The sequence below is a fragment of the Theropithecus gelada genome, chromosome 4, assembly GCF_003255815.1.
Source record: "Theropithecus gelada isolate Dixy chromosome 4, Tgel_1.0, whole genome shotgun sequence".
NCBI lineage: Eukaryota > Metazoa > Chordata > Mammalia > Primates > Cercopithecidae > Theropithecus > Theropithecus gelada.
Genome location: NC_037671.1, coordinates 19,337,243 through 19,364,608, shown reverse-complemented (window position 1 = coordinate 19,364,608; position 27,366 = coordinate 19,337,243). Strand labels below are relative to the sequence as shown.

Below are 27,366 nucleotides of genomic sequence, written 5' to 3'. Positions count from 1 at the left end.
TTTGTTCAGAGTTTTTAGTTGTCCTCAGAAGGAGGGTTGGTCCAAATTACCTAGTCTACTATATCTAGAAAGGATATTGAAAATTGACCTTTTTTTTTTTTTTTTCTTGAGATGGAGTCTCACTCTGTGGCCCAAGCTAGATGGCCCAGTGGCACGATTTCAGCTCACTGCAACCTCTGCCTCCTGGGTTCAAGCAATTCTCGTGTCTCAGCCTCCCAAGCAGCTAGGATTACAGGTGCCCGCCACCATGCCTGGCGAATTTTTTTTATTTTTAGTGGAGACAGGGTTTCGCCATGTTGGCCAGGCTGGTCTTGAACTCCTGACCTCAAGTAATGCACCCACCTTGGCTTCCCAAAGTGCTGGGATTACAGGCATGAGCCACTGTGCCCTGCCACCAAGCATCCTTTTAGGGCCTGGGGACTCAATGATAAACACATCATGCCTGCCTCTTGGAACTCACCTACAGTCTCACTCTGATCCCTGTTTAGTCCTGTCCTGTATGATAATAACAGCTGTCCATTGAGCTCATAAAATCTAAGACCATGCTGGGCTTCTGAGCCACCCGCAGAGCCTAGCTCGGTGCTGAAAGCTAAGTGGGTGTTCTGTCATTGCTGGGGTTTGATTGACTGGTTCTAACAGAGACCAGCTATAGAGCTAACACTTGGTGGAATATTTTGAATATTGATGGTCTTTTCACTGGCTTCTGCCTATGGTAAGTACAGGTACAACCCAAAGTGAAGAGCCTCATTTATAGGGTGTGACTAGGGGAGAGGGAGGTTTGCAAACTGAATCATTTTCCCCCCATTCGGCCTGTGTGTGTCTATGTGTGTATGTGTGAGTTCATACGTGTGTGTGTGCATAAAATCAAACAAGAATAAAATGTTTTCATTTGTCCCCTTCCTTCTTCCTCTCTCTGTCTCTCCCTGTTTCCACAGGTCAGCGTTGAAGTTTTGGTAGAGTATCCTTTTTTTGTGTTTGGACAGGGCTGGTCATCCTGCTGTCCGGAGAGAACCAGCCAGCTCTTTGATTTGCCGTGTTCCAAACTCTCAGTTGGGGATGTGTGCATCTCGCTTACCCTCAAGAACCTGAAGAACGGCTCTGTTAAAAAGGGCCAGCCCGTGGATCCCGCCAGCGTCCTGCTGAAGCACTCAAAGGCCGACGGCCTGGCGGGCAGCAGACACAGGTATGCCGAGCAGGAAAACGGAATCAACCAGGGGAGTGCCCAGATGCTCTCTGAGAATGGCGAACTGAAGTTTCCAGAGAAAATGGGATTGCCTGCAGCGCCCTTCCTCACCAAAATAGAACCCAGCAAGCCCGCGGCCACGAGGAAGAGGAGGTGGTCGGCGCCGGAGAGCCGCAAACTGGAGAAGTCAGAAGACGAACCACCTTTGACTCTTCCTAAGCCTTCTCTAATTCCTCAGGAGGTTAAGATTTGCATTGAAGGCCGGTCTAATGTAGGCAAGTAGAGGCAGCGTGGGGGAAAGGAAACGTGGCTCTCCCTTATCATTTGTATCCAGATTACTGTACTGTAGGCTAAATAACACAGTATTTACATGTTATCCTCTTATTTTAGGTTTCTGTTCTAACCTTGTCATTAGAGTTACAGCAGGTGTGTCGCAGGAGACTGGTGCATATGCTTTTTCCACGAGTGTCTGTCAGTGAGCGGGCGGGAGGAAGGGCACAGCAGGAGCGGTCAGGGCTCCACGCATCCCCGGGGAAGAAAGGAACCGGGCTCCACGGCGCCTGCTTTTTGTAGCGGCCCAGAAGCAGCCAAGGGCGCTGACTCCCGCTAGTGTCAGGAGAAAAGTCCCGTGGGAAGGGTCCTGCAGGGGTGCAGGGGTGCACGCAAGTGGGGGTGCACAGGCGCTGTGGCGGCAAGTGAGGGTCTCTTTTTCTCTGCCTCCCTCTGCCTCACTCTCTTGCTATCGGCATGGGACGGGGTGTTCAGAGCAGTGTCCTCCTGGGGTTCCCATGTGCAAAATCAACATCAGGAACCCAGCTTCAGGGCATCGCGGAGGCACGTCAGACGGCAGATTTGGAAAGTTAACCATTTAAAAGAACATTTTTCTCTCCAACCTATTTTACAATAAAAGCAACTTTTAATTGTATAGATATATATTTCCCCCTATGGGGCCTGACTGCACTGATATATTTTTTTTTTTAAAGAGCAACTGCCACATGCGGGATCTCATTTCTGCTTTTTACTAGTGCAGCGATGTCACCGGGGTGTTGTGGTGGACAGGGAAGCCCCCTGCTGTCATGGCCCCACATGGGGTAAGGGGGGTTGGGGGTGGGGGCGGGGGAGAGAGCGAACACCCACGCTGGTTTCTGTGCAGTGTTAGGTAAACCAATCAGGTTATTGCATTGACTTCACTCCCAAGAGGTAGATGCAAACTGCCCTTCAGTGAGAGCCACAGAAGCTCTTCACGTTGAGTTTGCAAAATCTTTTTGTCTTTGAACTCTAGTACTGTTTATAGTTCATGACTATGGACAACTCGGGTGCCACTTTTTTTTTTTTTCAGATTCCAGTGTGACATGAGGAATTAGATTTTGAAGATGAGCATATATTACTATCTTTAAGCATTTAAAAATACTGTTCACACTTTATTACCAAGCATCTTGGTCTCTCATTCAACAAGTACTGTATCTCACTTTAAACTCTTTGGGGAAAAAAAAAAAAACAAAAAAAACTAAGTTGCTTTCTTTTTTTCAACACTGTAACTACATTTCAGCTCTGCAGAATTGCTGAAGAGCAAGATATTGAAAGTTTCAATGTGGTTTAAAGGGATGAATGTGAATTATGAACTAGTATGTGACAATAAATGACCACCAAGTACTACCTGACGGGAGGCACTTTTCACTTTGATGTCTGAGAATCAGTTCAAGGCATATGCAGAGTTGGCAGAGAAACTGAGAGAAAAGGGATGGAGAAGAGAATACTCATTTTTGTCCAGTGTTTTTCTTTTTAAGATGAACTTTTAAAGAACCTTGCGATTTGCACATATTGAGTTTATAATTTGTGTGATATTCCTGCAGTTTTTATCCAATAACATTGTGGGAAAGGTTTGGGGGACTGAACGAGCATAAATAAATGTAGCAAAATTTCTTTCTAACCTGCCTAAACTCTAGGCCATTTTATAAGGTTATGTTCCTTTGAAAATTCATTTTGGTCTTTTTACCACATCTGTCACAAAAAGCCAGGTCTTAGCAGGCTCTTAGAAACTCTGAGAATTTTCTTCAGATTCATTGAGAGAGTTTTCCATAAAGACATTTATATATGTGAGCAAGATTTTGTTTTAAACAATTATTTTATTATTGTTGTTATTAATGTTATTTTCAGAATGACTTTTTTTTTTCTATTCAAAATCAAATCAAGATTTAATGTTTGGTACAAACCCAGAAAGGGTATTTCATAGTTTTTAAACCTTTCATTCCCAGAGATCTGAAATATCATTTGTGGGTTTTGAATGCATCTTTAAAGTGCTTTAAAAAAACAGTTTTATAAGTAGGGAGAAATTTTTAAATATTCTTACTTGGATGGCTGCAACTAACCTAAACAAATACCTGATTTTTCTTTTACCCCATTGAAAATAGTACTTCCTTCATTTCACAAATTTAAAAAAAAAAAAAAATCTGGTATCAACCCACATTTTGGCTGTCTAGTATTCATTTACATTTAAGGCTCACCAGGACTAATGATTTTTGTAAACCATTTTCTGGGGTGTACCAAAAACATTTGAATAGGTTTAGAATAGCTAGAATAGTTCCTTGACTTTCCTCGAATTTCATTACCCTCTCAGCATGCTTGCAGAGAGCTGGGTGGGTTCATTCTTGCAGTCATACTGCTTATTTAGTGCTGTATTTTTTAAACGTTTCTGTTCAGAGAACTTGCTTAATCTTCCATATATTCTGCTCAGGGCACTTGCAATTATTAGGTTTTGTTTTTTCTTTTTGTTTTTTAACCTTTGATGGTAAGAGGAATACCGGCTGCCACATAGACTTTGTTCTCATTAGTATCACTATTTACAACTCATGTGGACTCAGAAAAACACACACCACCTTTTGGCTTACTTCGAGTATTGAACTGACTGGATCCACTAAACCAACACTAAGATGGGAAAACACACGTGGTTTGGAGCAATAGGAACATCATCATAATTTTTGTGGTTCTATTTCAGGTATAGGAATTATAAAATAATTGGTTCTTTCTAAACACTTGTCCCATTTCATTCTCTTGCTTTTTTAGCATGTGCAATACTTTCTGTGCCAATAGAGTCTGACCAGTGTGCTATATAGTTAAAGCTCATTCCCTTTTGGTTTTTTCCTTATTTGGTTGGTCTTTCCCATTCTGGCCAGAGCAGGGCTGGAGGGAAGGAGCCAGGAGGGAGAGAGCTTCCCACCTTTCCCCGGCTGCGGATGCTGAGTGCTGGGGCGGGGAGCCTTCAGGAGCCCCGCGTCTGCCGCCACGTTGCAGAAAGAGCCAGCCAAGGAGACCTGGGGGAGGAGCCGCAGTGTCCCCTGTCACCACACGGAATAGTGAATGTGGAGTGTGGAGAGGAAGGAGGCAGATTCATTTCTAAGACGCACTCTGGAGCCATGTAGCCTGGAGTTAACCCATTTTCCACGGTCTTTTCTGCGAGTGGGCAGGCCCCTCCTTGGGGTCTGTGTCCTTGAGACTTGGAGCCCCTGCCTCTGAGCCTGGACGGGAAGTGTGGCCTGTTGTGTGTGTGCGTTCTGAGCGTGCTGGCCAGTGGCTGTGGAGGGGACCACCTGCCACCCACGGTCACCACTCCCTTGTGGCAGCTTTCTCTTCAAATAGGAAGAACGCACAGAGGGCAGGAGCCTCCTGTTTGCAGACGTTGGTGGGCCCCGAGGCTCCCAGAGCAGCCTCTGTCACCGCTTCTGTGTAGCAAACATTAACGATGACAGGGGTAGAAATTCTTCGGTGCCGTTCAGCTTACAAGGATCAGCCATGTGCCTCTGTACTATGTCCACTTTGCAATATTTACTGACAGCCGTCTTTTGTTCTTTCTTTCCTGTTTTCCATTTTTAAACTAATAACAGCAGGCCTTTTGCGTTTACAATGGAACACAATCACCAAGAAATTAGTCAGGGCGAAAAGAAAAAAATAATAATATTATTAATAAGAAACCAACAAACAAGAACCTCTCTTTCTAGGGATTTCTAAATATATAAAATGACTGTTCCTTAGAATGTTTAACTTAAGAATTATTGCAGTTTGTCTGGGCCACACTGGGGCAGAGGGGGGAGGGAGGGATACACAGATGGATGCCACTTACCTCAGATCTTTTAAAGTGGAAATCCAAATTGCATTTTCATTTGGACTTTCAGGATAATTTTCTATGTCGGTCAATTTTTCGTTTTCCCTAACTCACCCAGTTTAGTTTGGGATGCTTTGATTTCTGTTGTTGTTCTTGATCCCATTTCTAACTCGGAATTGTGAGCCTCTATGTTTTCTGTTAGGTGAGTGTGTTGGGTTTTTCTCCCCACCAGGAAGTGGCAGCATCCCTCCTTCTCCCCTAAAGGGACTCTGCGGAACCTTTCACACCTCTTACTCAGGGACGGGGCTGGTGTGTGTGTGGTACACTGATGTGTCCAGAAGCAGCACTTTGACTGCTCTGGAGTAGGGTTGTACAATTTCAAGGAATGTTTGGATTTCCTGCATCTTGTGGATTACTCCTTAGATACCGCATAGATTGCAATATAATGCTGCATGTTCAAGATGAACAGTAGCTCCTAGTAATCATAAAATCCACTCTTTGCACATAGTTTCATCTTTACTGAAATATGTTGCCAAAATTTATTTTTGTTGTTGTAGCTCTGGATTTTGTTTTGTTTTTTAAGGAAACGATTGACAATACCCTTTAACATCTGTGACTACTAAGGAAACCTGTTTCTTTCATAGAGAGAAAAATCTCCAATGCTTTTGAAGACACTAATGCCATGCTATTTCAGATATGGGTGAGGAAGCAGAGCTCTCGGGACCGAAGGCCAGGCTTCTTGAGCTGTATTGGTTGTCATGGCTACGGTTTCATGAACCACAAGCAGCTCAACAGACTGGTCTGTTGCCTTCTGAAACCCTTTGCACTTCCATTTGCACCAGGTGAAAACAGGGCCAGCAGACTCCGTGGCCCAATTCGGTTTCTTCGGTGGTGATATGAAAGGAAAGAGAATTACACTTTTTTTTTTTTTTTAAGTGGCGTGGAGGCCTTTGCTTCCACATTTGTTTTTAACCCAGAATTTCTGAAATAGAGAATTTAAGAACACATCAAGTAATAAATATACAGAGAATATACTTTTTTATAAAGCACATGCATCTGCTATTGTGTTGGGTTGGTTTCCTCTCTTTTCCACGGACCGTGTTGTGTTTCTGGCATAGGGAAACTCCAAACAACTTGCACACCTCTACTCCGGGGCTGAGATTTCTTTTACATAGATGACCTCGCTTCAAATATGTTACCTTACTGATAGGATCTTTTCTTGTAGCACTATACCTTGTGGGAATTTTTTTTTTAATGTACACCTAATTTGAGAAGCTGAAGAAAACAAAATTTTGAAGCACTCACTTTGAGGAGTACAGGTAATGTTTTAAAAATTGCACAAAAGAAAAATGAATGTCGAAATGATTCATTCAGTGTTTGAAAGATATGGATCTGTTGAAACAATGAGTTTCATACTTTGTTTGTAAAAAAAAATAAATAAAGCAGAGAAGGGTTGAAAGTTACATGTTTTTTTGTATATAGAAATTTGTCATGTCTAAATGATCAGATTTGTATGGTTATGGCCTGGAAGAATTACTACGTAAAAGGCTCTTAAACTATACCTATGCTTATTGTTCTTTTTGTTACACATAGCCCTCGTCTGAGGGAGGGGAACTCGGTATTCTGTGATTTGAGAATACTGTTCATTCCTATGCTGAAAGTACTTCTCTGAGCTCCCTTCTTAGTCTAAACTCTTAAGCCATTGCAACTTCTTTTTCTTCAGAGATGATGTTTGACATTTTCAGCACTTCCTGTTCCTATAAACCCAAAGAATATAATCTTGAACACGAAGTGTTTGTAACAAGGGATCCAGGCTACCAATCAAACAGGACTCATTATGGGGACAAAAAAAAAAAAAATTATTTAACCTTCTTTCCCCCCACACCTCATTTAAATAGGGGGGGTAAAAACATGATTTCAGTGTAAATGCCTCATTTTACTTTAGTTTTATTTTGATTTTTATTGAATATAAAGAGGCCAAAATAAATGCGGATCTACTTCTCAGAATAGTATTCCTGTCCAAAAATCAAGCCGGACAGTGGAAACTGGACAGCTGTGGGGATATTAAGCACCCCACTTACAATTCTTAAATTCAGAATCTCGTCCCCTCCCTTCTCGTTGAAGGCAATTGTTCTGGTAGCTAACTTTCTCCTGTGTAATGGCGGGAGGGAACACCGGCTTCAGTTTTTCATGTCCTCATGACTTGCATACAAATGGTTCAACTGTATTAAAATTAAGTGCATTTGGCCAACAGGTAGTATCTATACAATAACAATCTCTGAGAATTTCCATACCTTTTCTTATCTGAAAGGACTCAAGTCTTCCACTGCAGATACATTGGAGGCTTCACCCACGTTTTCTTTCCCTTTAGTTTGTTTGCTGTCTGGATGGCCAATGAGCCTGTCTCCTTTTCTGTGGCCCATCTGAAGGCCTTCATTGGAAGCGTTGTTTACAGTAATCCTTACCAAGATAACATACTGTCCTCCAGAATACCAAGTGTTAGGTGACACTAGCTTAAGCTGTTGTCTTCAGAGCAGTTACCAAGCAGCTCAGTGCACAGGTTTTCTCTGGTTCTTACAGGAACTACCTACTCTTTCGGTAATCTGGTCCAGGAGTGGGGTAAATCCTTTAGTCAGTGCATTGGAACTTGATACTTGTGCATTCGGTTCTGTGAATACTGCCCTTTTTGGCGGGGTTTCTTCCTCTCCCCAGCCTGAACTGCTCAACTCTTAACCCAAATTAGTGTCAGCCGAAAGGAGGTTTCAAGACAGTCCTGTCAGTACTTGTGGTGACCTTCAGATTAGACAGTCTTCATTTCCAGCCAGTGGAGTCCTGGCTCCAGAGCCATCTCTGAGACTCGTACCACTGGATATTTTAATATCAGATCATTACCCACCAAACTTCCAATCGTATGCCTCCCACAGGCCAAGGGAAACAGACACCAGAACTTGGGTTGAGGGCACTACCAGACTGACATGGCCAGTACAGAGGAGAACTAGGGAAGGAATGATGTTTTGCACCTTATTGAAAAGAAAATTTTAAGTGCATACATAATAGTTAAGAGCTTTTATTGTGACAGGAGAACTTTTTTCCATATGCGTGCATACTCTCTGTAATTCCAGTGTAAAATATTGTACTTGCACTAGCTTTTTTAAAACAAATATTAAAAAATGGAAGAATTCATATTCTATTTTCTAATCGTGGTGTGTCTATTTGTAGGATACACTCGAGTCTGTTTATTGAATTTTATGGTCCCTTTCTTTGATGGTGCTTGCAGGTTTTCTAGGTAGAAATTATTTCATTATTATAATAAAACAATGTTTGATTCAAAATTTGAACAAAATTGTTTTAAATAAATTGTCTGTATACCAGTACAAGTTTATTGTTTCAGTATACTCGTACTAATAAAATAACAGTGCCAATTGCAGATGTGTGTCTTTGCCTTCTGTTGGGTCCTCAAAGAAGAGGAAAAGAGTGCTAATTCCTCCTCCTCATTGACTCCCGCTCACAAATTCTCCCTGGGTAGGTCGGAGGTTGGGAGGTGTGACGTGAGGCATTGCCTTCACTGCTGATGTTTTGGGGTGAAGAGTATGTGTGAGATGAGGTTCTAAGATAAAAGGCACACAGCCATACCTGATGTCTTGGTTTCTTCAGTTCATGTTTATGCCTCCTAGCTGAACGCTGCTGTTCACAAGAGGTATATTTGTCTTTAAACATGTGGTAGCTTCATGGGCTCATGTGGCATAATCTATAAACTCTTTACAGATTTGCTCTAAACTGGTTAGTGGTCTGAAAGTGGAAAATTTATTTTTATTTCCTGTAATTCAAGCTCATTAGAAATTCAGCGAGCAGGCTGGGCACAGTGGCTCACGCCCATAATCCCAACACTTAGAGAGGCCGAGGCAGGAGGTCTGCTTGAGCCCAGGAGTTCGAGACCAGCCTGGGCAACATCGTAAGACCTCATCTCTACAAAAAATGAAATTAACCGGGTGTGGTGGCACATGCCTGTTGTCCCAGCTACTTGGGGGACTGAGGTGGGAGGATCACGTGGGGCCAGGAGGTCGAGGCTGCAGTGAGCCATAATCATACCGCTGCGCTCCAACCTGGGCGACAGCAAAACCCTGCCTCAAAAGCAAAAAATACCCAACTCTTTGAGCAGGTCTCTCAGCATGTGGAGGAACCCCGTTTACCTCAAGAGTACCACAGTACAGCTTTGCACTGGGCCGTCTTGGAAAGATGCGGCTTAGCAGTTGTGCCAGAAAATAATTCCTCAAGAACCCATGGCTTCCAGGTGGAACCACCTGCACCCACCTCAAATCCTTCCAGACTGAAGGTGACACAGAGGTGGCAGAACGCTTGGGGTTAAATTCATTTTCACTTCCAAGGAGGAACTATCTTCTTGGGATGGTGTTTTGGACTCTCCTCTGATTACTTAATAGTTGAGGTCCTGACACATTTTTTAATAAATATGTGAAAGGACGCACAGCAAACCAGAGCTGCGTAGGTGTAGCTCAGGCTAGCAGGCCTGCCCCAGGTCCTCTAGAGTAGCCCAGGCAAATGTGCCTGTGTGCTGTGGGCAAACCTGGCAAAGCAGACTGCATCTCTGCCTTCCCTTTTTGTGTGAGATGCTGTTTGTTCTGACAAGTTTGGGGTCCAGTGGCTGGGCTACTTACCTCAGCTGGTGAAATCAATTCGGGGGAACCATAGCTTCAGGTGCTGCAGTGGGGCAGGCCTTGAAACCATCAAAAGCATTGCCAGAGCCCTCAGATGGAGCAGCCAGAGCAGCCCAAGGTGAATGGCATCGAGTTCACTGGCTCTCCTCCTCCTCCCCCAGCGCCGGCACAGGAAGCCCAGTGGGTCGGCAGCAAGGCTGTTATGTTTCATGTCCAGGTCGTGTAGGACACCTGGTCCAAGGGACACTCCGGTGTGGGCTCCCCCAGTACCATTCCTCTCAGAGGCAAAGATGAACCTGCTAAGGCAAGGGGTGATGGAGCCTTACAAGTTCTCTTTATGGGCCAGGTGCAGTGGCTCACACCTGTAATCCCAGCACTTTGGGAGGCCGAGGTGGGTGGATCACGTGAGCCCAGGAGTTTGAGACCAGCCTGGGTAACATGGCAAAATCCCGTCTCTACTAAAACTAAAAACACAAAAATTAGCTGGACGTGGTGGCGGGCACCTGTAATTCCAGCTACTCTGGAGGCTGAGGCACGAGAATCGCTTGAACCTGCAAGGCGGAGGTTGCAATGAGCCAAGATTGTGCCACTGCACTCCGCCTGGGTGACAGAGCAAGATTTGGTCTCAAAAAAAAAAAAAAAAAAAAAGTTCTCTTTCTGAAGTCTCTGTTTCAAAATGGTCCTGAGGAGTTTTTGACTTTGTAACTACTCAGTCTCCACTTCCCTAAAACTTGGATTGCTAAGAATCTGCTTTTAGTTTGTGGAAACAAAGGGCCAGTCTGCAAAGTTTTTACAGAAGATGGGTAAAGCAGCACGTGTTCCTACAAGGGACACAGCCCTCAGGGTGCTGCAAGCCGACAGATGGGTGTCATCCTCCCTGACCACTCTATTCTGAAAGAAGCTCCCTTACTACTGCTGGTCCATTTTTAATAGATTTCTTTCAGATGTCCTCTCCTTCACCTCTCTCCCTTATTTTGCAATAGTCTGTTAGAAACTAACATTTGAAGATGCGTGTAAAACACACCTTCCACAGGACCAGTGTGAGAGCCTCATACCTCACACAGACAGGACCACAGAGAGCATGGTGGGGAGCCTGCAGCCAAGCCCCACGTCTTGCTCCATGTTAAACAGCCTCTTGGCCCTCCCGTCTCCAAAGTGCAGCCCTTGTGTTTCTATAGGTCCAAGAATTATTCTTAATGGGCAGGGCACAGTGGCTCACATCTGTAATCCTTGCACTTTGGGGAGGTCGAGGTAGGTGGATGGCTTGAGCCCTGGAGTTTGAGACCAGTCTGGGCAACATGGTGAAACCCTGTCTACAAAAAATACAAAAATTAGCTGGGCATGGTGGCAGGCAGGCTGAGGTCGGCGGATCACCTGAGCCCGGGAGGTAGAGGCTGTGGTGAGCTGTGATCCTGCCACTGCACTCCAGCCTGGGTGACACAAGTGAGACCCTGCCTCAAAAAAAAAAAAAAAAAAAAATTCTTAATGGATTTAGCAGGGGAAAGTATTGCATTGGAGTCAACACTGCTGGCTGGATTTCTAAATGTATTCTTAAAGGACCAGCAGTGGACCTGTATTATCCCAGTGTGACAGTTCTGGTTGGACCCTTCTCATGCCGTCAGTCACCATGGACAATCAGGCCATTCATTCACCCTGGCACAGCAGCACCCTGTGGATCTTCTCTACTCCAGGGTCACTGCTTGCCTTTCCAAAGAAAACTGACTTGTGTACCTGCTCTTCAGCCTTAAAAAGTAAAGTAAAACATCCTGCTCTACATACGCTTTCCAGGCCTGGAACTCAATACGCCAAAGGTAAGTGGCCGGTCATCACTTCTTCTGTGTTCACTATTTAAACAGGCATCCTGGTGGGCTGCTGCAGGTCAGCTGCAGAGGCCAGTTCTCCAAGACAATGTCATTGTTCCCAGCCCGTTAACTGACCCGTATACAGTAGTGCCCTGTGGTCCTTCCCCCGGGGAAAGGATTCACTGGCACACCGAGGGAATGGCTCTAACTCATGTCTCAAACCAATGCCTTTTAGGATGCCACTGATCGGAGAGCTTTGGCTCTTTTTCAGTGTGACTCCATCTGCTAATTTCTTGGGAGACAACCTTCCCATAAAACATCCTATGGAATTTCAAAGACAGACAAGTTGGGACTGAGAAGGGGGGAAAAAAAAGATGGAGGAGAACAAAACGAAATGAGAAGCCAGGACAGGGACAGCTTCCTAAAAGCGACAGCACACTGATAGCAACAGATGACTTGACCCTGAAAAGCACGTGTAATGAAACTTGCGGGGAAAACACATTGGCCCAACTTTGTGAGTATCAGCTGGGAAAACAATTCATGTTACATCTGTCCAGTTAATTGCTTTCGTTCTTTTGCAACAACCAAAAGCTAGAGATGGGGGATGCCAGTTACTCTGACTCCGGACTGTCCTCCCCCGGCTCCCGCACCGTCCTCCTCTCCTTGCCCCTCCTAAGGTGACTTGTCTGCTAATCACCAGGAGTGGCTTGCCACCGGCCTGTCCAGGAAGACGGCAAAACAAATCCCAAACCATTCAACTTGACTCCTGCAAGTACAAACTCCAGCAACTCCATCAAGTCTTAATAGCATTATATTAAAGTGAAACCATCTTCTTTTAAAAAAAGAAAGAAAAACAAAGGGAGAGAGAAAGAGAAAAAGAAAGGTGCGAGTGTTGGTTTGAACAATGAGGTTGTGAGTTCTGGGCAGCAGGGCTCTGATGTTGGCCCAATCGGTGCCTTGTGTCTGGGCCCCAAGAAGGCAGGCGGGAGAGCCCCGAAGCCTCCAGGCAGCAGGAGATTGGAGAGAGGACACAGCATTCCACCATTCGGGAGCAGCCAGAAGCTCTGACAGAACAGAGTAGGAGGGAGATGGGAAAAGCAGGTTTGGATGCTTCCACTCGAGCCAGACGCCGTTTCATTCCCGGGGTTAGCTGAACACCGTGTTGTGCTGCTGGGTCACCCGGATGAACGTTGCCCTCCTGCTGAGCTCCTTGAGTTTGGCGGCCCCCACGTAGGTGCACGTGGACCTCAGTCCCCCGAGAATATCCAGGATAGTGTTTTCCACATCTCCTTTGTAAGGCACTTCCACAGTCTTACCCTCAGAGGCTCTGGAAGACAAAATAAGTTTTCTTTTTATCTAGTTCCCCACCCCCATGCCCTTAAGAGCCCAGTTAGAATTATTCCCAGCTCCAGCACTTTCTGCAGCCCCCAAGGCACTCAGAAAACCAGACTCCACCCTCTCACCCCATCCCCACATTTCTACCAAGTGCCAGCGTGATCACCAGCATCTCAGACGAACACATTCCTCCCACCCAAAGGGCATGGGCTCATTGCTGGCTGCCCTGCACGCTGGGAAGAGGAAAGTCCTGGTAAGTAGCACTTGAAGGAGTTGGGGACCCATACCACCTGGCTTTGTGCCATTCTCTCCAGCAACGTGCTCCCCTCTGCCCCTAACAGAAACCACCTTTACCTTTCTATTCTACCTCAACACGCACACCAACTTCCCAACAACCAGGAGCCCAAAATGTCCCCAGAATGGCCCTGGCAGATTCCCCCTGGAAACAGCCTCCTGCCCTCCTGATCAACAACAGGAAAAGTCCAGAGCTTCACCTCCTGCCTGCTCTAAGATCAGAAACCAAGTGTCTTCAAGGGGGACGACCAGGACGAGGACATAAAATGGGTAACTCAGGTCCTACTAGCTTACGTGGAAATCACCAGCAAGGTGATTTCATTAAAGTGGCTCCATTCTGATAGCCTGCCTGTCTTTCTGCTTTGCTGGGTACACCAGCCACCCCCAGTTTGCCTCCCTGTTCTTACAGGTCACTACACCTATCGCCCTGCACATGTGTGGGTCCAAGCAAGGTGGAATCAGAGGAGAACCGAGACCTGTCTTAGCACCGGAGGCTTCCAGGCTTTGGATAGCATCTTTCACATTTTCAGAGGAGTATTTAGAAATTCAGAAGGTCTGGCCTATGGCGTGAACACTAAGCAACATTTCACTGTCCCCACTGAGCCCATGTCCCTCTCTTCACAAGGCCACCATGTAACACTGCTTGATTGTTACTTGGGTAATACAGGTCATGTCCCCTTACTGCAAAATGGGGATGTGGTCCAGACACATGTATATATTACCAGAATGTGTGTATATTACACATGTGTGTATTACCAGAAGGAAATCTGAAATCTAGGCAAAACTCTAGTTCTCATCTAAGGGTCATGCAAGTTCTAACAAGTACCCAAATTCTGGAACCTTCTGTAGCCATTCTCTTCAGCTGTTGAAAAAGAGCATCAGAGCATCTCTCTTTTTTTTTTTTTTTGAGATGAAGTTTTGCATTTGTCGCCCAGACTGGAGTGCAGTGGCACAATCTTGGCTCACTGCAACCTCTGCCTCCTGGGTTCAAGCAATTATCCTGCCTCAGCCTTCTGAGTAGCTGGGATTACAGGTGCCTGCCACCACTCCCAGCTAATTTTAGTATTTTTAGTAGAGATGGGGTTTCACCATGTTGGCCAGGCTGGTCTCGAACTCCTGACCTTAGGTGATCCACCTGCCTTGAAGAGCATCTCTTGACCAGACGTTCGTTACCTAGAATTTCAAAAGGAGGTTAACTCTTGGTTGCTGAACAGGCCGGACTACCCTTGGGTAAAATCTAGCTACTTAAACCATCGGCCAGTGTAGAGCCCCAAGGTCAGGAAGCCAAAGTCACTGGCCATACCCAGGACAGTTCAGGGCTCAGCACTTTGTGACCCCAGACAGGTGTCTGTACACATGTGCCTGCAATGACTGACATTTCGTTTTCGTAAGATATTTCCATGGCCTTCCTGGAGCTTGTTGGAAATTTCTAGATTCTCACTGGTGTGAATCTAGAGCTCATTTTTTGCTGATGCTTAAGTCTGCTCATCTGTAAAATGAAGGTACTTCATTCCCGGGGACAGCATGAGAATGAAATGATAGGGAAAGAACCAGCAGTGTGTACATAACTGTGCCATAAGTAATTTGTGAAAGTCAGGAAGCATTCTCATGATGAGATCATGGTCATGAGGCTGAAAACTGCACGCGAGAGAGAGAGAGAGAGAGAGAGAGAGACTGAGACTCAGAAACAGAAAGGCAGGACAGGTACAGCCTGCAAGGCTCAGGCTGCAGCCTTCGGATTAAGGTTCTAATTTTCTCAGCAATTTTCTTCCTGGTTAAAGATTTGAATCCACTTCCAGAATACAGTCTTGCTACTGCTGAATCTTTTTTTTTTTTTTTCTGTTATATCTAAACACTGCTGAAATTACAGGAGACGGTTTTTCTTTCAGCTCTCTGGCTTCTGTTTGTGCCATAGCCTGCTCTGGCCTTCCCGCTTCTATAATTGTTTTTAGAACCCAAAAAAGATGCAGCCACGAGGGTGAAAAAGGTACTCCAGGCAAAGCACCTAGCTGCTGCTCACCCATGAAAGCTCCACTTACATTCTGGCACAGAGGAGACACATGCAGGCCCTTGAATGATGACAACAGTTGCTGGTAAAGCACGAAGCTTCTTGGCCATAGGTCCAGCTTAGTGCCCCCTCCTTACCCAACCGTGCAACCTCCTCATCTATCAGGGACCGCGTGGGGGAAATAGGGCTTCGGGGACTACCTGGAAGAAGTGCATCTGTCATTTCTGATTGGCGCAGTCCCCATCGATCTTTCCCATCCTGCTTTTCCCATATTATAATATCTTTATTGGGGTTCACCACCAAAAGAGAAAGCGACTGAGGTGAATGAGAACTGAAGTAAGTCTGCTAGAACCCCACGGAAGAACAGAACTCTGGTAGAATACACCCCACCCCCCAATCCCCCTACCTACAAATCTCAGTGGAGTTCTGAGATTTTGCTGCTAGCTTGATATGAACCTTATATAATACATCTGAATCCCAGGTCCTCAAAATGACCCACTGGGTGTGGAATGAGTGGTAGGAAATAAAGGGTGTCAGCCAGGGAGGGCTTAGGTTTCCACTCCAGCACGGGATAGAGTCTGAAAACTGGAGGGAGAAGCCTGAGGTTTCCTGGAGAAAAGCAACCAGCCGATTCACAGCCAGCTTCCCTCTGTGGATGGAGGACCTTTGGTCCTGCCCCCGTTTTATATAGCTTGTTGTCGGCACTAATCCTGATGAGAATAACAGTAGGCTCTATGGAGCACGGTGAGGCAGTGAGTATACCGTCATCAGGTTCTTTTTCTTTTTTTTTTTTTTTGGCAGGGTATCACTCTGTTGCCCAGGCTGGAGCATAGTGGCATGATCACAGCTCACTGCAGCCTCCAACTCCTAGGCTTAAGCCATCTTCCTGCCTCAGCCTCCTGAGTTGCTGGGAGTACAGTCACGTGACACCACACCCAGCTAATTTTTAATTTCTTTGTAGAGACAGGGTCTTGCTATGTTGCCTAGGCTTAACTGGAACTCCTGGGCTCAAGCAGTCCTCCAACCTTGGCTTCCGGAAGCACTGGGATTACAGGCATGAGCCACTGTGCCTGGCCCCATCATCAGGTTCTTAAAACACACATGCAGACAGTTAAAATGGAAGTGAATCAGGAAAAGACCCAGGTGTCTTTGGAGACCATGGATTAAAAACACACATCAGGAGCCGGGCGTGGTGGCTCATTTATAATCCCAGCACTTTGGGAGGCCGAGGTGGGTGGATCACTTGAAGTCAGGAGTTCGAGACCAGCCTGGCCAACATGACGAAACCCTGTCTCTACTAAAAATACAAAAATTAGCTGGGCGTGATGGCGGGCATCTATAATCCCAGCTCCTCGGGAGGCTGAGGCAGGATAATCACTTGAACCCGGGAGGCAGAAGTTACAGTGAGCTGAGATCATGCCATTGCACTCCAGCCTGGGCAACAGAGCATGACTCCTCCACAAAAATAAAATAAAATAAAATAAAACAAACACACATCAGCAGAAGTAAGCCCCACTTCTACAGTGGATGACACAACTAAATGGCTGAAAATGCTGCTGTGTCGACTCTCAGAGCCTGGAGGCAGATGAGACGCAGTATGAGCTGTATGCAGCATTCTTCAGGAAAGGCCTGGCCACCGTGCAGCAGTCTAGACCACACCTATGGCTTTCTGTGCAAAAGGAGAGCCATTCTTCAACTCAATCCTTTCATCCTGAACTCTTCTCAAGCCAGAGATCTAAGCTTACAGGGATAGCTCAGCACAGGCTCTACTGGAAGGACAAGGCAATAATTCCACCCACCCCCAGAGGTCTGGAGTATTCCCTTCAGGACTGGTACCCACTCACGTATACCCCTGGTCACACTTCCAACCCGTCCCCAAACACTGCTTCTCTGTACTTGCTTTTGGGAACCCCAAACACTGCAAATGCTAACTGGATACAAAGGCCTCTTTTAAAAGAACCCCTTCCCACGGTACGTTAATATACACAGAGCTGCTGTTCAGACCTGCTTCCATCCCATCTCCGTAAGAAACAAGAGCAAGGCCAGGCCTCGAGAGTGAGCTTCGGGGCCACTTCCTCACCTGTACTCAGCAACTCCTCCTGCGTGCTTCTTCATGGCCGTGTCAGAGCTCATCCCGTAGAACAGTTTGAGCTTCCGTCCGTTCCTCTCAATCACTTCTCCAGCACACTCCGTATGACCTGAAAACATTCCTCCCAGCATGACAAAATCTGCTCCAGCTCCTAAATGCCGACGGTGGGGATAAAAGGGAGCAGCAGAGAAAAGAGCTCAGGGGAAACAGATTCTCAAAAAATCCAAGTGCTTGCCCAGTTCACCCCCCTCCCCAACAGCTATAGCCAAGAGAAAGGCTGGACCTCTCCTGCCTATCTCCTGGAAAAAGGAAGGCTTCCATGCAGGGAGACAGGGCCATGGGACACTGGGAGAAACAAACGCAGCCTACTGAAGGCTAGTGTCCCATATACTGGACCATGCTGAATGGCTTTTAATGGCTAACTAGGAGCACCTTCCTCGGATCTAACTCTTTTAGAATCAGAGAAACATTAAGAATTGGGCAGTATTCCGCCAGGCGCGGTGGCTCACGCCTGTAATCCTAGCACTTTGGGAGGCCGAGGTGGGTGGATCACTTGAGATCAGGAGTTCAAGACCAGCCTGGCCAACATGATAAAACCCCATTTCTACTAAAAATACAAAAATTAGCCGGAAATTGCTTGAACCCGGGAGGTGGAGGTTGCAGTGATCTGAGAGCATGCCATTGCACTCCAGCCTGGGCAACAGGGCAACAGAGGGAGACTCTATCTCAAAAAACAAAAAGGGGGCAGTATCTTAGGAAGCATGTTATCTAATCTTGTGCTTAATGCTATGACTCCTCTATGATGCCCCCTCAGGTGTCTGGTCTGTATATGAAGCTCTCCGCACTCTGACATTCTCTGTGCTTATACATTAGGAAAGGGCCTCAGAACAGACTGAAGCGCCTACACTAGAGACAGCTTCAAGGAAAGAAGCCCCTGTGTCATGGAAGTCACGTGATACTCTACCCGCACCACCACAGTGCTACGCATTAGACTTCCAGAGTAAACACTCTGCCAGACTAATCACCGAATGACAGCACATTTCCAGGACAGGCACAGGAGACAGAGGTACTGAAGCTGCCTGTCTTTGTGGGCTATGCTGGAACAGGCCCAGGGCTGGCTCTATGTTTATCCCAAGTGCATGGCACATGGTAGATGCTGAATGATTAGCTGTCAAAAAAGTAAAAAGAACATGTGGGAGAAATAATAAAAATAGTTATCATTCCCCATCTTGTTCATGGATCACTGTGCAGAGGGATTCTTCATTGCCTATTAACTAAGAAACTGCTACAACCTCCCCTGAGTAATCCGACTGAGGGTTTACATTTAGAACAGAACAAGACAGTAGCAGGGTACAGATGTATTAAGTAATAGGATGAAGGAGGAGGGGAGCCTGGCAAATCCTAATTAGGAGGAGGAAACATAGGAACCCCTGAAAGTGGCCCTGATACCTTCGATTTGGTTATTTAAACATTGGCAGAGCACTCTGGGTTTTGCATTGGCGTTATAGCCCCTTCCATTCAGCATGACGGAAAGGCACGCTTTTCTGGTACTCAGGGAAGCAAAGCACAACGCGACCTTCCTACGTGGCAGCAACCTCTGAAGACCCTCCCTCTTGGGGTTCCTAACACGAATGTGACTCCCTGGTCCTCCTGCCATAATTTTAACGAGACAGAGGATAACTGGTGTCCAGCCAGGATTCTTGATGACCACAATTCAGGAGCACAGCACCTCCTTGGCAGCTGCAAAGGAGCAGATGTCAACAGCAGGAGCACAGAGCACAGACCCACTGAAAGAACGCTTTGAGGGGGTTCCCAGCCATTTTCATTTCGGGACACTCTTGCATCCTTCCCTGACATGGTCCCTCTCACTCCATTGAGTCCTGGCACGGGTATGGCTACACTGACTGAGAGACAGTGGAGGAGGGAATGCCACCCAAAGGAGACTGAGCTGAGTGTGGTCCAAAGCCAGGAACTGGGATCTACAAGGCACCTTCTCAACAACCAGCCACTTTAAAGTGTGTTTGGCTCTCTCTGTGTACAGAGAGCATGTGTGAGGCAACACAAAAGAGTCCAAGATGGACCACCAGCTGTATTAAGTAGATTCAGCTCAAAAACCAATCGTAAAACTGCCCTTGGCCGATGATCCTTACACTACAGGGTAAGTGACAACACTAGTTAGCAGAGGCACTGTGTTCTCCCTGTTCTGCCCCCTGATTGTAGGACTGTGACCTTGTCATTCCCTCCTAGAGCCTCAGTCCCCTCAACCTTAAAATAAGAAGCTGGAATCACTGGAGGGTCTGTAGATTCCCTTCCACAGATAGGATTTATGATTAGGATGAGGTTAAATCCCATTTTTCATGACATTCTTTGGGTTTCTATGAAACCTTGTTGCTAAGAACACTGTCCTAACATTTTCCTTTGTCACTATCAGGGTTATTGTCTGAACATTTTTTAATTTTTATTTTTTACATTTTTTTGAGACAGGTCACTCTGTCGCTCAGGCTGGAGTGCAGTGGCGTGATCTCAGCTCACTGCAACTTCTGGCTCCTGGGTTCAAGTGATTCTCCCACCTCAGCCTCCTGAGTAGCTGGGATTACAGGTGTGCACCACCACACTCAGGTAATTTTTTTTGCATTTTTAGTAGAGATGGGGGTATTGGCCAGGCTGGTCTCAAACTCCTGGTTTCAAGTGATCCGCCCACCTCAGCCTCCCAAAGTGCTGGGATTACAAGTGTGAGCCACCGCACCCAGCCTGAAAACAAACAAACAAACAAAACAAAACACACACACACACCCCAGAATTCCTATGACATAAAGTTTCCTGCCACCATTTTTTTTTTTTCTGGCATCAGCAAAGGGCTGAGGCGTGAGAGCTTCGTTTTTGCTCCAGCCGGCACCCACAACCCCCATTTCAATTCTGGAGCCCGCAGCCACACGGCCAGCTCTGACTTCCGAATGCAGTTTGCAGTTCAGTGGCCAACGCGGGGCTCAGCAGCTGTACTTTACTGCTTGTGGCGTTGAGAGACTGGACCGTCTAGTGCTTTCCCGAGAAAAGCTCAGGACCCGCTGCCCACCCACCACCGCTCCCTGATCCCCAATCCCACGGGCTCACAGCAGGCACTGCTGCCCCCTAGTGGGAGGCAGGCTCCAGCCTCCAGTGAGAAATCGCTGCGGGATTCCTCCAGTCCCTTCCACGGGACTTCTCCAGGCTGGGTCCAAAAAACCCCGTCTGTAGTTCCTACACATCACACCTGTCACGGTCCCCTCGGACAGGTCCCCTGAGCCTTCTCTTCCCTGGGATGAAAAGGCCTTGACTTCACCCCCTCCTGGCTTGCAGGACGTTACGCCTAGATCCATCTCCTAGGGCATTTGTGGCCTGCTCTACCACGGACCAGAACCAAATCAATGCTGGGATTTGGGCCAACTGGGGCTGAAACCCAGGGAGGGGAAACTCCAGGAGGCCCAGAACTTCCCCAGCAGGTCCCCTCCTCATTCAGGTTGTCACCTGGAGAGGTGCAAGGAGCTCTCTTCCTCCTTCCTTCCCTCCCTCTGCACCAGGGCCCGGCCTTACCAAATGCTTTGGCGACATCCCCTGGACACGTGCAGCCTCCATCCTTCACAGAGGAAAAAGCAAGGACAAGACACCATCAGCAGGAGCTCAGCCAGGCTGTCCCCGGATGACCCAGTGACTGGGGGTTCAGACCCACCACAGCCCCCAGCAAGCCCATGAGCCCAAGTCCCCCCACCATAGCTGTTGTTGTCTGATCGAGTGTACTCCCCTCAATATTGCACCTTTCACTCCCCAGGCCCATCCAGGCTTCCTCTGTGGCTCAGAGGCTGGCACCACCCACTGCCCACCTGGGCTTGGGCACTTCTGTTGCAGAGCAGGAGGCAGCAGGGGCTGTGAGTGGTGGAGGGGCTTGGCCCTCATCCCATGCCAGCCCCTTTTATAACACACCCAGCCATTCCACTGTCTACGCTCATTCTCACTTAGAAGCCACCTTTCCCTCTCTGGCTGGTGTGAGGTGAGATTTATTTAGTACAAGGGTTGAATTCTTTTAAGAGCCAAGAAAAGGACATTGAGTTAATCCTTTTATCTTTCCAGGTACTTCCATGTTTCCTATTCCTCATGTATGGTACACAGTTACCTTAAAATCAAACATCTGTTCTTCCACCCACACTGCCCACGCAGACCACACCTGGGCTGGTTTAATGTGTAGCTGGGCCAGTCTGTTATCTCGGGCTGCCCAGCAAGGTTCAGCTGTGGGAGGTAATGTTTAAACACCAACCACACAGTTCAAGTCTTCTAGGATGCAGAGCTAGCTGCATTTTCTTTTCTTTTCTTTTCTTTTTTTCTTTTTTTTGAGACAGAGTCTCACTCTTGTCCTCCAGGCTGGAGTGTAGTGGCGTGATCTCGGCTCACTGCAATCTCTGCCTCCCAGGTTCAAACAGTTCTCCTGCCTCAGCCTCTTGAGTAGCTGGATTACAGGCGCCCACCACCAAGCCCAGCTAATTTTTGTACTTTTAGTAAAGACGGGGTTTTGCCACGTTGGCCAGGCTGGTCTCAAACTCCTGACCACAGGTGATCTGCCCACCTCGGCCTCCCAAAGTGCTGGGATTATAGGCGTGAGTCACCGCACCCAGCCGCTAGCTGCATTTTCTTACAAACCCAAGACACCAAATGCCCAGAATGCTACCTACTATTCCTAATGTAGCCTGGGTGCAATTCAAGGGGCAAATGGACAGCAACAGTATGCTGGAGCAGCAGCCAGACACCATGGCGCAAGGGGAGACAGCAACAGTGTCAGGGTTCACGTGACGGTGACACAGCCCAAAGCTAAGTGTGGGTCTAGGAGAAACAACAGGGCCTCAGAGGGAAGCACCTGTCCCCAGAAGATGGGACCCACTTTGGGAAGGAACAGAGAAAAGACAGGGTACCCAGACTACCCCGTGTTACAATCTGCAGGAAGGTGCACGCACCTCTGCAGTTGGAGGGCAGGGAAATGGGATGAACCACCTTGTAAAGAACATCTCCATCTGAGAACATAGGGTCTCTGTGACTCAGTCCCCTTTCTCTATCTACCAATGAGGCCTGTCACTCCAGGAGCTAGAACTCCAATACTGTTTCACTACTTCTTTGCAGCTCTGATCAAAAGGTTAAGTGTGAAGGCTGCACCTTTTCTTTACAAACATTTACTGACCATAGTTATTTCCTCAATCAAATGTGTTATTCATACATGGCTTCTCTGACCCCCAGAGGGCCACAGAGCACTGAGGAATAATTATTTCAGAGGTGGTCTCGTATGTTATCTGGCCCAAACCCTCTGTGTGAAGGCAGGAACAGGGCTTGTGGCTCTACACCCCTTGTTAATGCTTCAAAATCCTGGCATATTTATTTACTTTACCTTTCAAAGGTACAACCTCAAAATGCCCTTCACTTGCCCTGCCAATTAATGTTAAAGTGCTTCATCTCTTTATCAAAACCAGCTCTACACAGCGTTTCACACTTCTGGCCTCAAACACATTAAATAAACTCATGCTCCCATTAAAATAAGTCCTTTTAAAACATGACTTTAAAAAACATCACTCTTGGCCGGGCGCGGTGGCTCACACCTGTAATCCCAGCACTTTGGGAGGCTGAGGTGGGCGGATCATGAGGTCAGGAGATCGAGACCATCCTGGCTAACACAGTGAAACCCTGTCTCTACCAAAAATACAAAAAATTAGCCAGGCGTGGTGGCGGGCGCCTGTAGTCCCAGCTACTCGGGAGGCTGAGGCAGGAGAATGACGGAGCTTGCAGTGAGCCGAGATCGCGCCACTGCACTCCAGCCTGGACGACAGAGTGAGACTCCATCTCAAAAAAAAAAAAAAATCACTCTTTTCTTCACTGATTTGTGTCTCCTGTGGTGTCCTGAAAATTTTATATTACTGTAGTCAGTGATGAGGCCTGAATCAGGAACCCTGTGCCACTGGGACCCCAAGAAAATCAGCCTTTCTCTTCCCAGGATGGGCCAAGAGATCCACAGTTAATACAACTGTATGGCGTGTTGCAAAAAGGAAATCATATTTACGGCGTCATCTGCTCACAGGGTGCTTTTGTATTTGCGCTTGTGAAATGGGCACCGTAGACCAAACAGCCATATGTGGTTAATGGTTGCACATTTAACCAAGAGCAATCCAATTTCACATGATGCCTTAGGACAGACAGGGCAGTCTACTTCCTGCTACTGTGTATATTTCCAAAAGTGTTCAGTGTCTTTTCATGTTCTCGGGAAGCAGAGTAGCTCCAGCAATCTAAGACATACATGTATATTCACACGTAAATATTCATAGCTGCTGAAAGGTTGTTAAAAACAACAACAACATTTGGGCTAGTATTTTGTTCTGTGCAAGTATTCAAGGCAGTAATTTACAAGGAGTCCTTTTCTTGTTTTTCTAAAAGAGTTAACATTAACATTATATTTAAGTACAAATGGCATCATGGGACATGAATGATAACTTGTGAATTGTCAGCCTGCTTCTTTTGCTTAAAAATACTTGCTCAGTCCAGGCGCGGTGGCTCACACCTATAATCCCAGCACTTTGGGAGGCTGAGGCAGGCAGATCGCCTAGGGTCAGGAGTTTGAGACCAGCCTGGCCAACATGGTGAAACCCAGTCTCTACTAAAACTACAAAAATTAGCTGGCTGTGGTGGTACCTGCCTGTAATCCCAGCTACTTGGGAGGCTGAGGCAGGAGTATCGCTTAAACCCAGGAGAGACTGAGGTTGCAGTGAGCCGAGATCATGCCACTGCATTCCAGCCTGGTTGACAGAGCAAGACTGTCAAAAACAACAACAACAAAACAAAACAAAAGGAAAAAAAAAATACTTGCTCACATGATGTTGAATACTGACAATGAAAAAAGAAAAATACTTGCTCATTCCTAAAACAAAGGAATGATGGTGATGGCAAACATGGAGTAGGCAGAGAAAAAAGTTCAAGTCAGTCACCTACTAAAACCCAGCAACTATTATGAACTTAAAAGTCATTTTGCCATTCAAAGTCATGAACCTGAAGGAGATACTGTGTAGATGGCGGCGGGCGGGGGTGGGGGGGGAATGAGGCTCAGAATGGTTGAGAAACTCTTCTAAGGTCACACAGCTGTAAAAATGGAAAAACAAGTTTAGAACCAGTGGTTATCTTAAGATGAGAGCATTACCGCTAATACTTATTTTCCTTTTTATGTTTATTTGCATTTCTAACTTTTCCTAGGTTAAACATATTTTGTTGGGAAAATTTTCCAGCCTCAAAAAAAGATTAATTATTTGAATGAATTTGTTTAGGTGTTTCTAAATAATGGTGTGACAACAAAAAATTAACTGATCCCACCTTAATCCTCACCGATGCAGGAAGTATCCTGAATTTTTCCTCTCTGCTTCTCTGAAGCCCATGTGGGCCACAATAAGTAGAAACACAACTGAAGCCCAGCCTCTTGGGTATCAGCACATGCTGAACAGACACCACATTGTGGCTTCCTTTGAACTTCAACAGCACCAATGTGCTAATTCAGCAAATAAAGTGTAAAATGGGACAGCTGGAAGGAAATTGGACCAAGTGGCAGGATCCAAAATATCTGGTGGGTTTCCAGCAGGTTCAGGGCTACTGGCAAGTAAGAGAAACATGCCCGTGCCCTGTTAGACAAAAGGAGTGTAGGGGCAATGGCTGCTTTAAACCCCAAGACGCTCAGCTGCTTACAAGGACTGAGCTGAGGGCAAGGGTCCAAATTCTACTAAGTCCATTCATTTGCTTTTCTGGCTAAATGGAACTCCTAACCCCATCTAGGAGACCTCTCAGCACTGATGTAAAAGAAACCTCGGAGGCCGGGCACGGTGGCTCACGCCTGTAATTCCAGCACTTTGGGAGGCTGAGACGGGTGGATCACGAGGTCAGGAGTTCGAGACCAGCCTGGCCAGCATGGTGAAACCCCACCTCTACTAAAAATGCAAAAAAAATTAGCTGAGCATGGTGGCACGGGCCAGTAAACCCAGCTACTCAGGAGGCTGAGGCAGGAGAATTGCTTGAACCTGGGAGGCATTCTAGCAGCGAGCCGAGATCATGCCACTACACTCCAGCCTGGGCGACAGAGCAAGACTCCATCTCAAAAGAATAAATAAAAAAGTAAAATAAAAATAAAAATAAAATAAAGAACCTCAGAGAACACAAGCAAGATCAGAAATGCTACCTTCCTATTGCACCAGTACCCCAGGCTTGGGATGTCATTGTCCCAAACTGTTAAATTCAGAGAAGTTGCTGCCTTGGGCACCAGCAGATGAGACCTGGTTCAGGAACACTCACCCAGCCAGCGTATGCTGAGCCTCTACTCTATAAGCCAGTGGCTCTCACACTTAAGAGGACATCAGAACTACCTGGAGGGCTTTTGTAAAACAGGTTCCAGGGCCTCACCTGCAGAGTTCTGATTTAGTAGGTCACGTCGTGGGCGGGGCCCAAGAATTTCTAACAAGTTTTCAGTTGATACTGATGCTGCTGGTCTGGGCGCCAGGCTTAAGAGAACTGCTGAGATACACTATAAGTTAGGTGGTACTGTGTAAAGAGATGCTAAGTTGATTTCCAAACAGATTCACCTCTGGGACACACAGAGCCTCCACCCCACCCTACCACCAATCTTTGGCCAAACAGCCCTGTAAATTAAGCAAGTCTGAAGTTTCTACAAAGTTTCTACATGAGGATCTCAGAATATGTTCAGAGTAAAACCTTATTAATCTCAACTCCACTACTTAGGAAATAGTGGTCATTCAAGTAACACTTATGATATAGGGTCCAAGTTTTGACTTAGATGGAGATGCTCAATGGTTAACATTATTAGGTAATGGAGACAGGACTAATTACATATGGGGATTTGGGGGACCAACCTCTGAAAGGTCAGTTCACTAGGATGGGGTCTGGGAATGTTGATTTGTAAAAGCCTCTCTGGTGATCCTCATGCAGCCAGCCTCAGACAAGGCTGCACTCAGGATTTGAGAACCACTGACATACTGCAGAATGGCACTACTGCTTGGCCGCTCCCATGAGTTGAATAACCTCTTAGCAAATGTAGACCGACAGTTCTATGTCGGCCTTTTACACACTAGTTGCTCAGTAAATGGATATTAATTTGTTCACTGGGGCAAAGGGTATTGAGTGGAGGGTCTTAGAACTCTGTCATTAACCAATAAACCTTTAACCATTTATTTTAGATTCTATCACAGTAGATGCTTAATAAGATACTTGCTGGATGAATGGATGGGTTGGTGAAAAACTTGGATGAGGCATTAGAAGGAGCCCAGGCAATCTGCACTGGACAGCGAGTAAAAGACCTTGATCCTAGCTTCAGTTGTTACCTGAGCACCATTCCCAAGACTCTCATCATCTATGGGCTAAAAGCTGCCAGATCTCCAACCATGAACACAATGCCTCATGTACAATTTCCCTTCGGATGCCCCTCGAGCACCTCAAAATCAACAGACACGTGCCATAGTGAACACCACACCAGCCCCGAACCTCTTCCTTTGCAGCCATCTTCCAGGTGAGCCAGCACATGAGCCAGTCATAGCCTTGCTCCTCCTCCTCCAGCGCTCTCCAAGCACCTACTCCATTGCCGACACTTGTTTAATTCTGCCTCCCAAATGTCAGTCAATTCTGCAGATGGCTCTCAAGCCTGCTACAGGGCACAGTCACCTCCCCACTGAATTACTAATGCTGTCCCAGCTGGGCTCTTTTTTATCTTACCCCTTTCAATCCGCCCCAAGGCAGTGAGTTGGGCACTCGCCTGCTCAGACCTCTGCAATAGCTCCCTGGTGCTCTTGGAGAAGTCCCATCCTTAAAGCTGGATCCCACCGCTTTTGTC

The 27,366-nt window shown here is 46.6% G+C and overlaps 2 protein-coding genes across 4 annotated transcripts in view; one reads left to right on the top strand and one right to left on the bottom strand.

Annotated features, from left to right (window-relative positions):
• Positions 1–8,709, top strand: part of ATXN1 (ataxin 1) — a 458,821-nt gene extending 450,112 nt beyond the window's left edge. Inside the window, exon 8 of the mRNA XM_025381666.1 lies at positions 936–8,709. Coding sequence (XP_025237451.1) covers positions 936–1,466 — 531 coding nt within the window. The 3' untranslated portion in view covers positions 1,467–8,709. The remainder of the gene's footprint in view (positions 1–935) is intronic.
• A 3,843-nt stretch (positions 8,710–12,552) lies between these two features.
• GMPR (guanosine monophosphate reductase) overlaps positions 12,553–27,366 on the bottom strand; it is a 48,717-nt gene continuing 33,903 nt past the window's right edge. For 2 of the 3 annotated variants that reach the window (XM_025381668.1, XM_025381669.1), the window contains 3 exons: positions 21,054–21,096; positions 17,475–17,634; positions 12,553–13,084 (listed from right to left, as the gene is read on the bottom strand). In XM_025381668.1, the coding sequence (XP_025237453.1) occupies positions 12,904–13,084; positions 17,475–17,634; positions 21,054–21,096 (384 nt within the window). In that variant the 3' untranslated portion in view covers positions 12,553–12,903. The remainder of the gene's footprint in view (positions 13,085–17,474; positions 17,635–21,053; positions 21,097–27,366) is intronic. The other variant, XM_025381670.1, reaches the window with a different exon arrangement.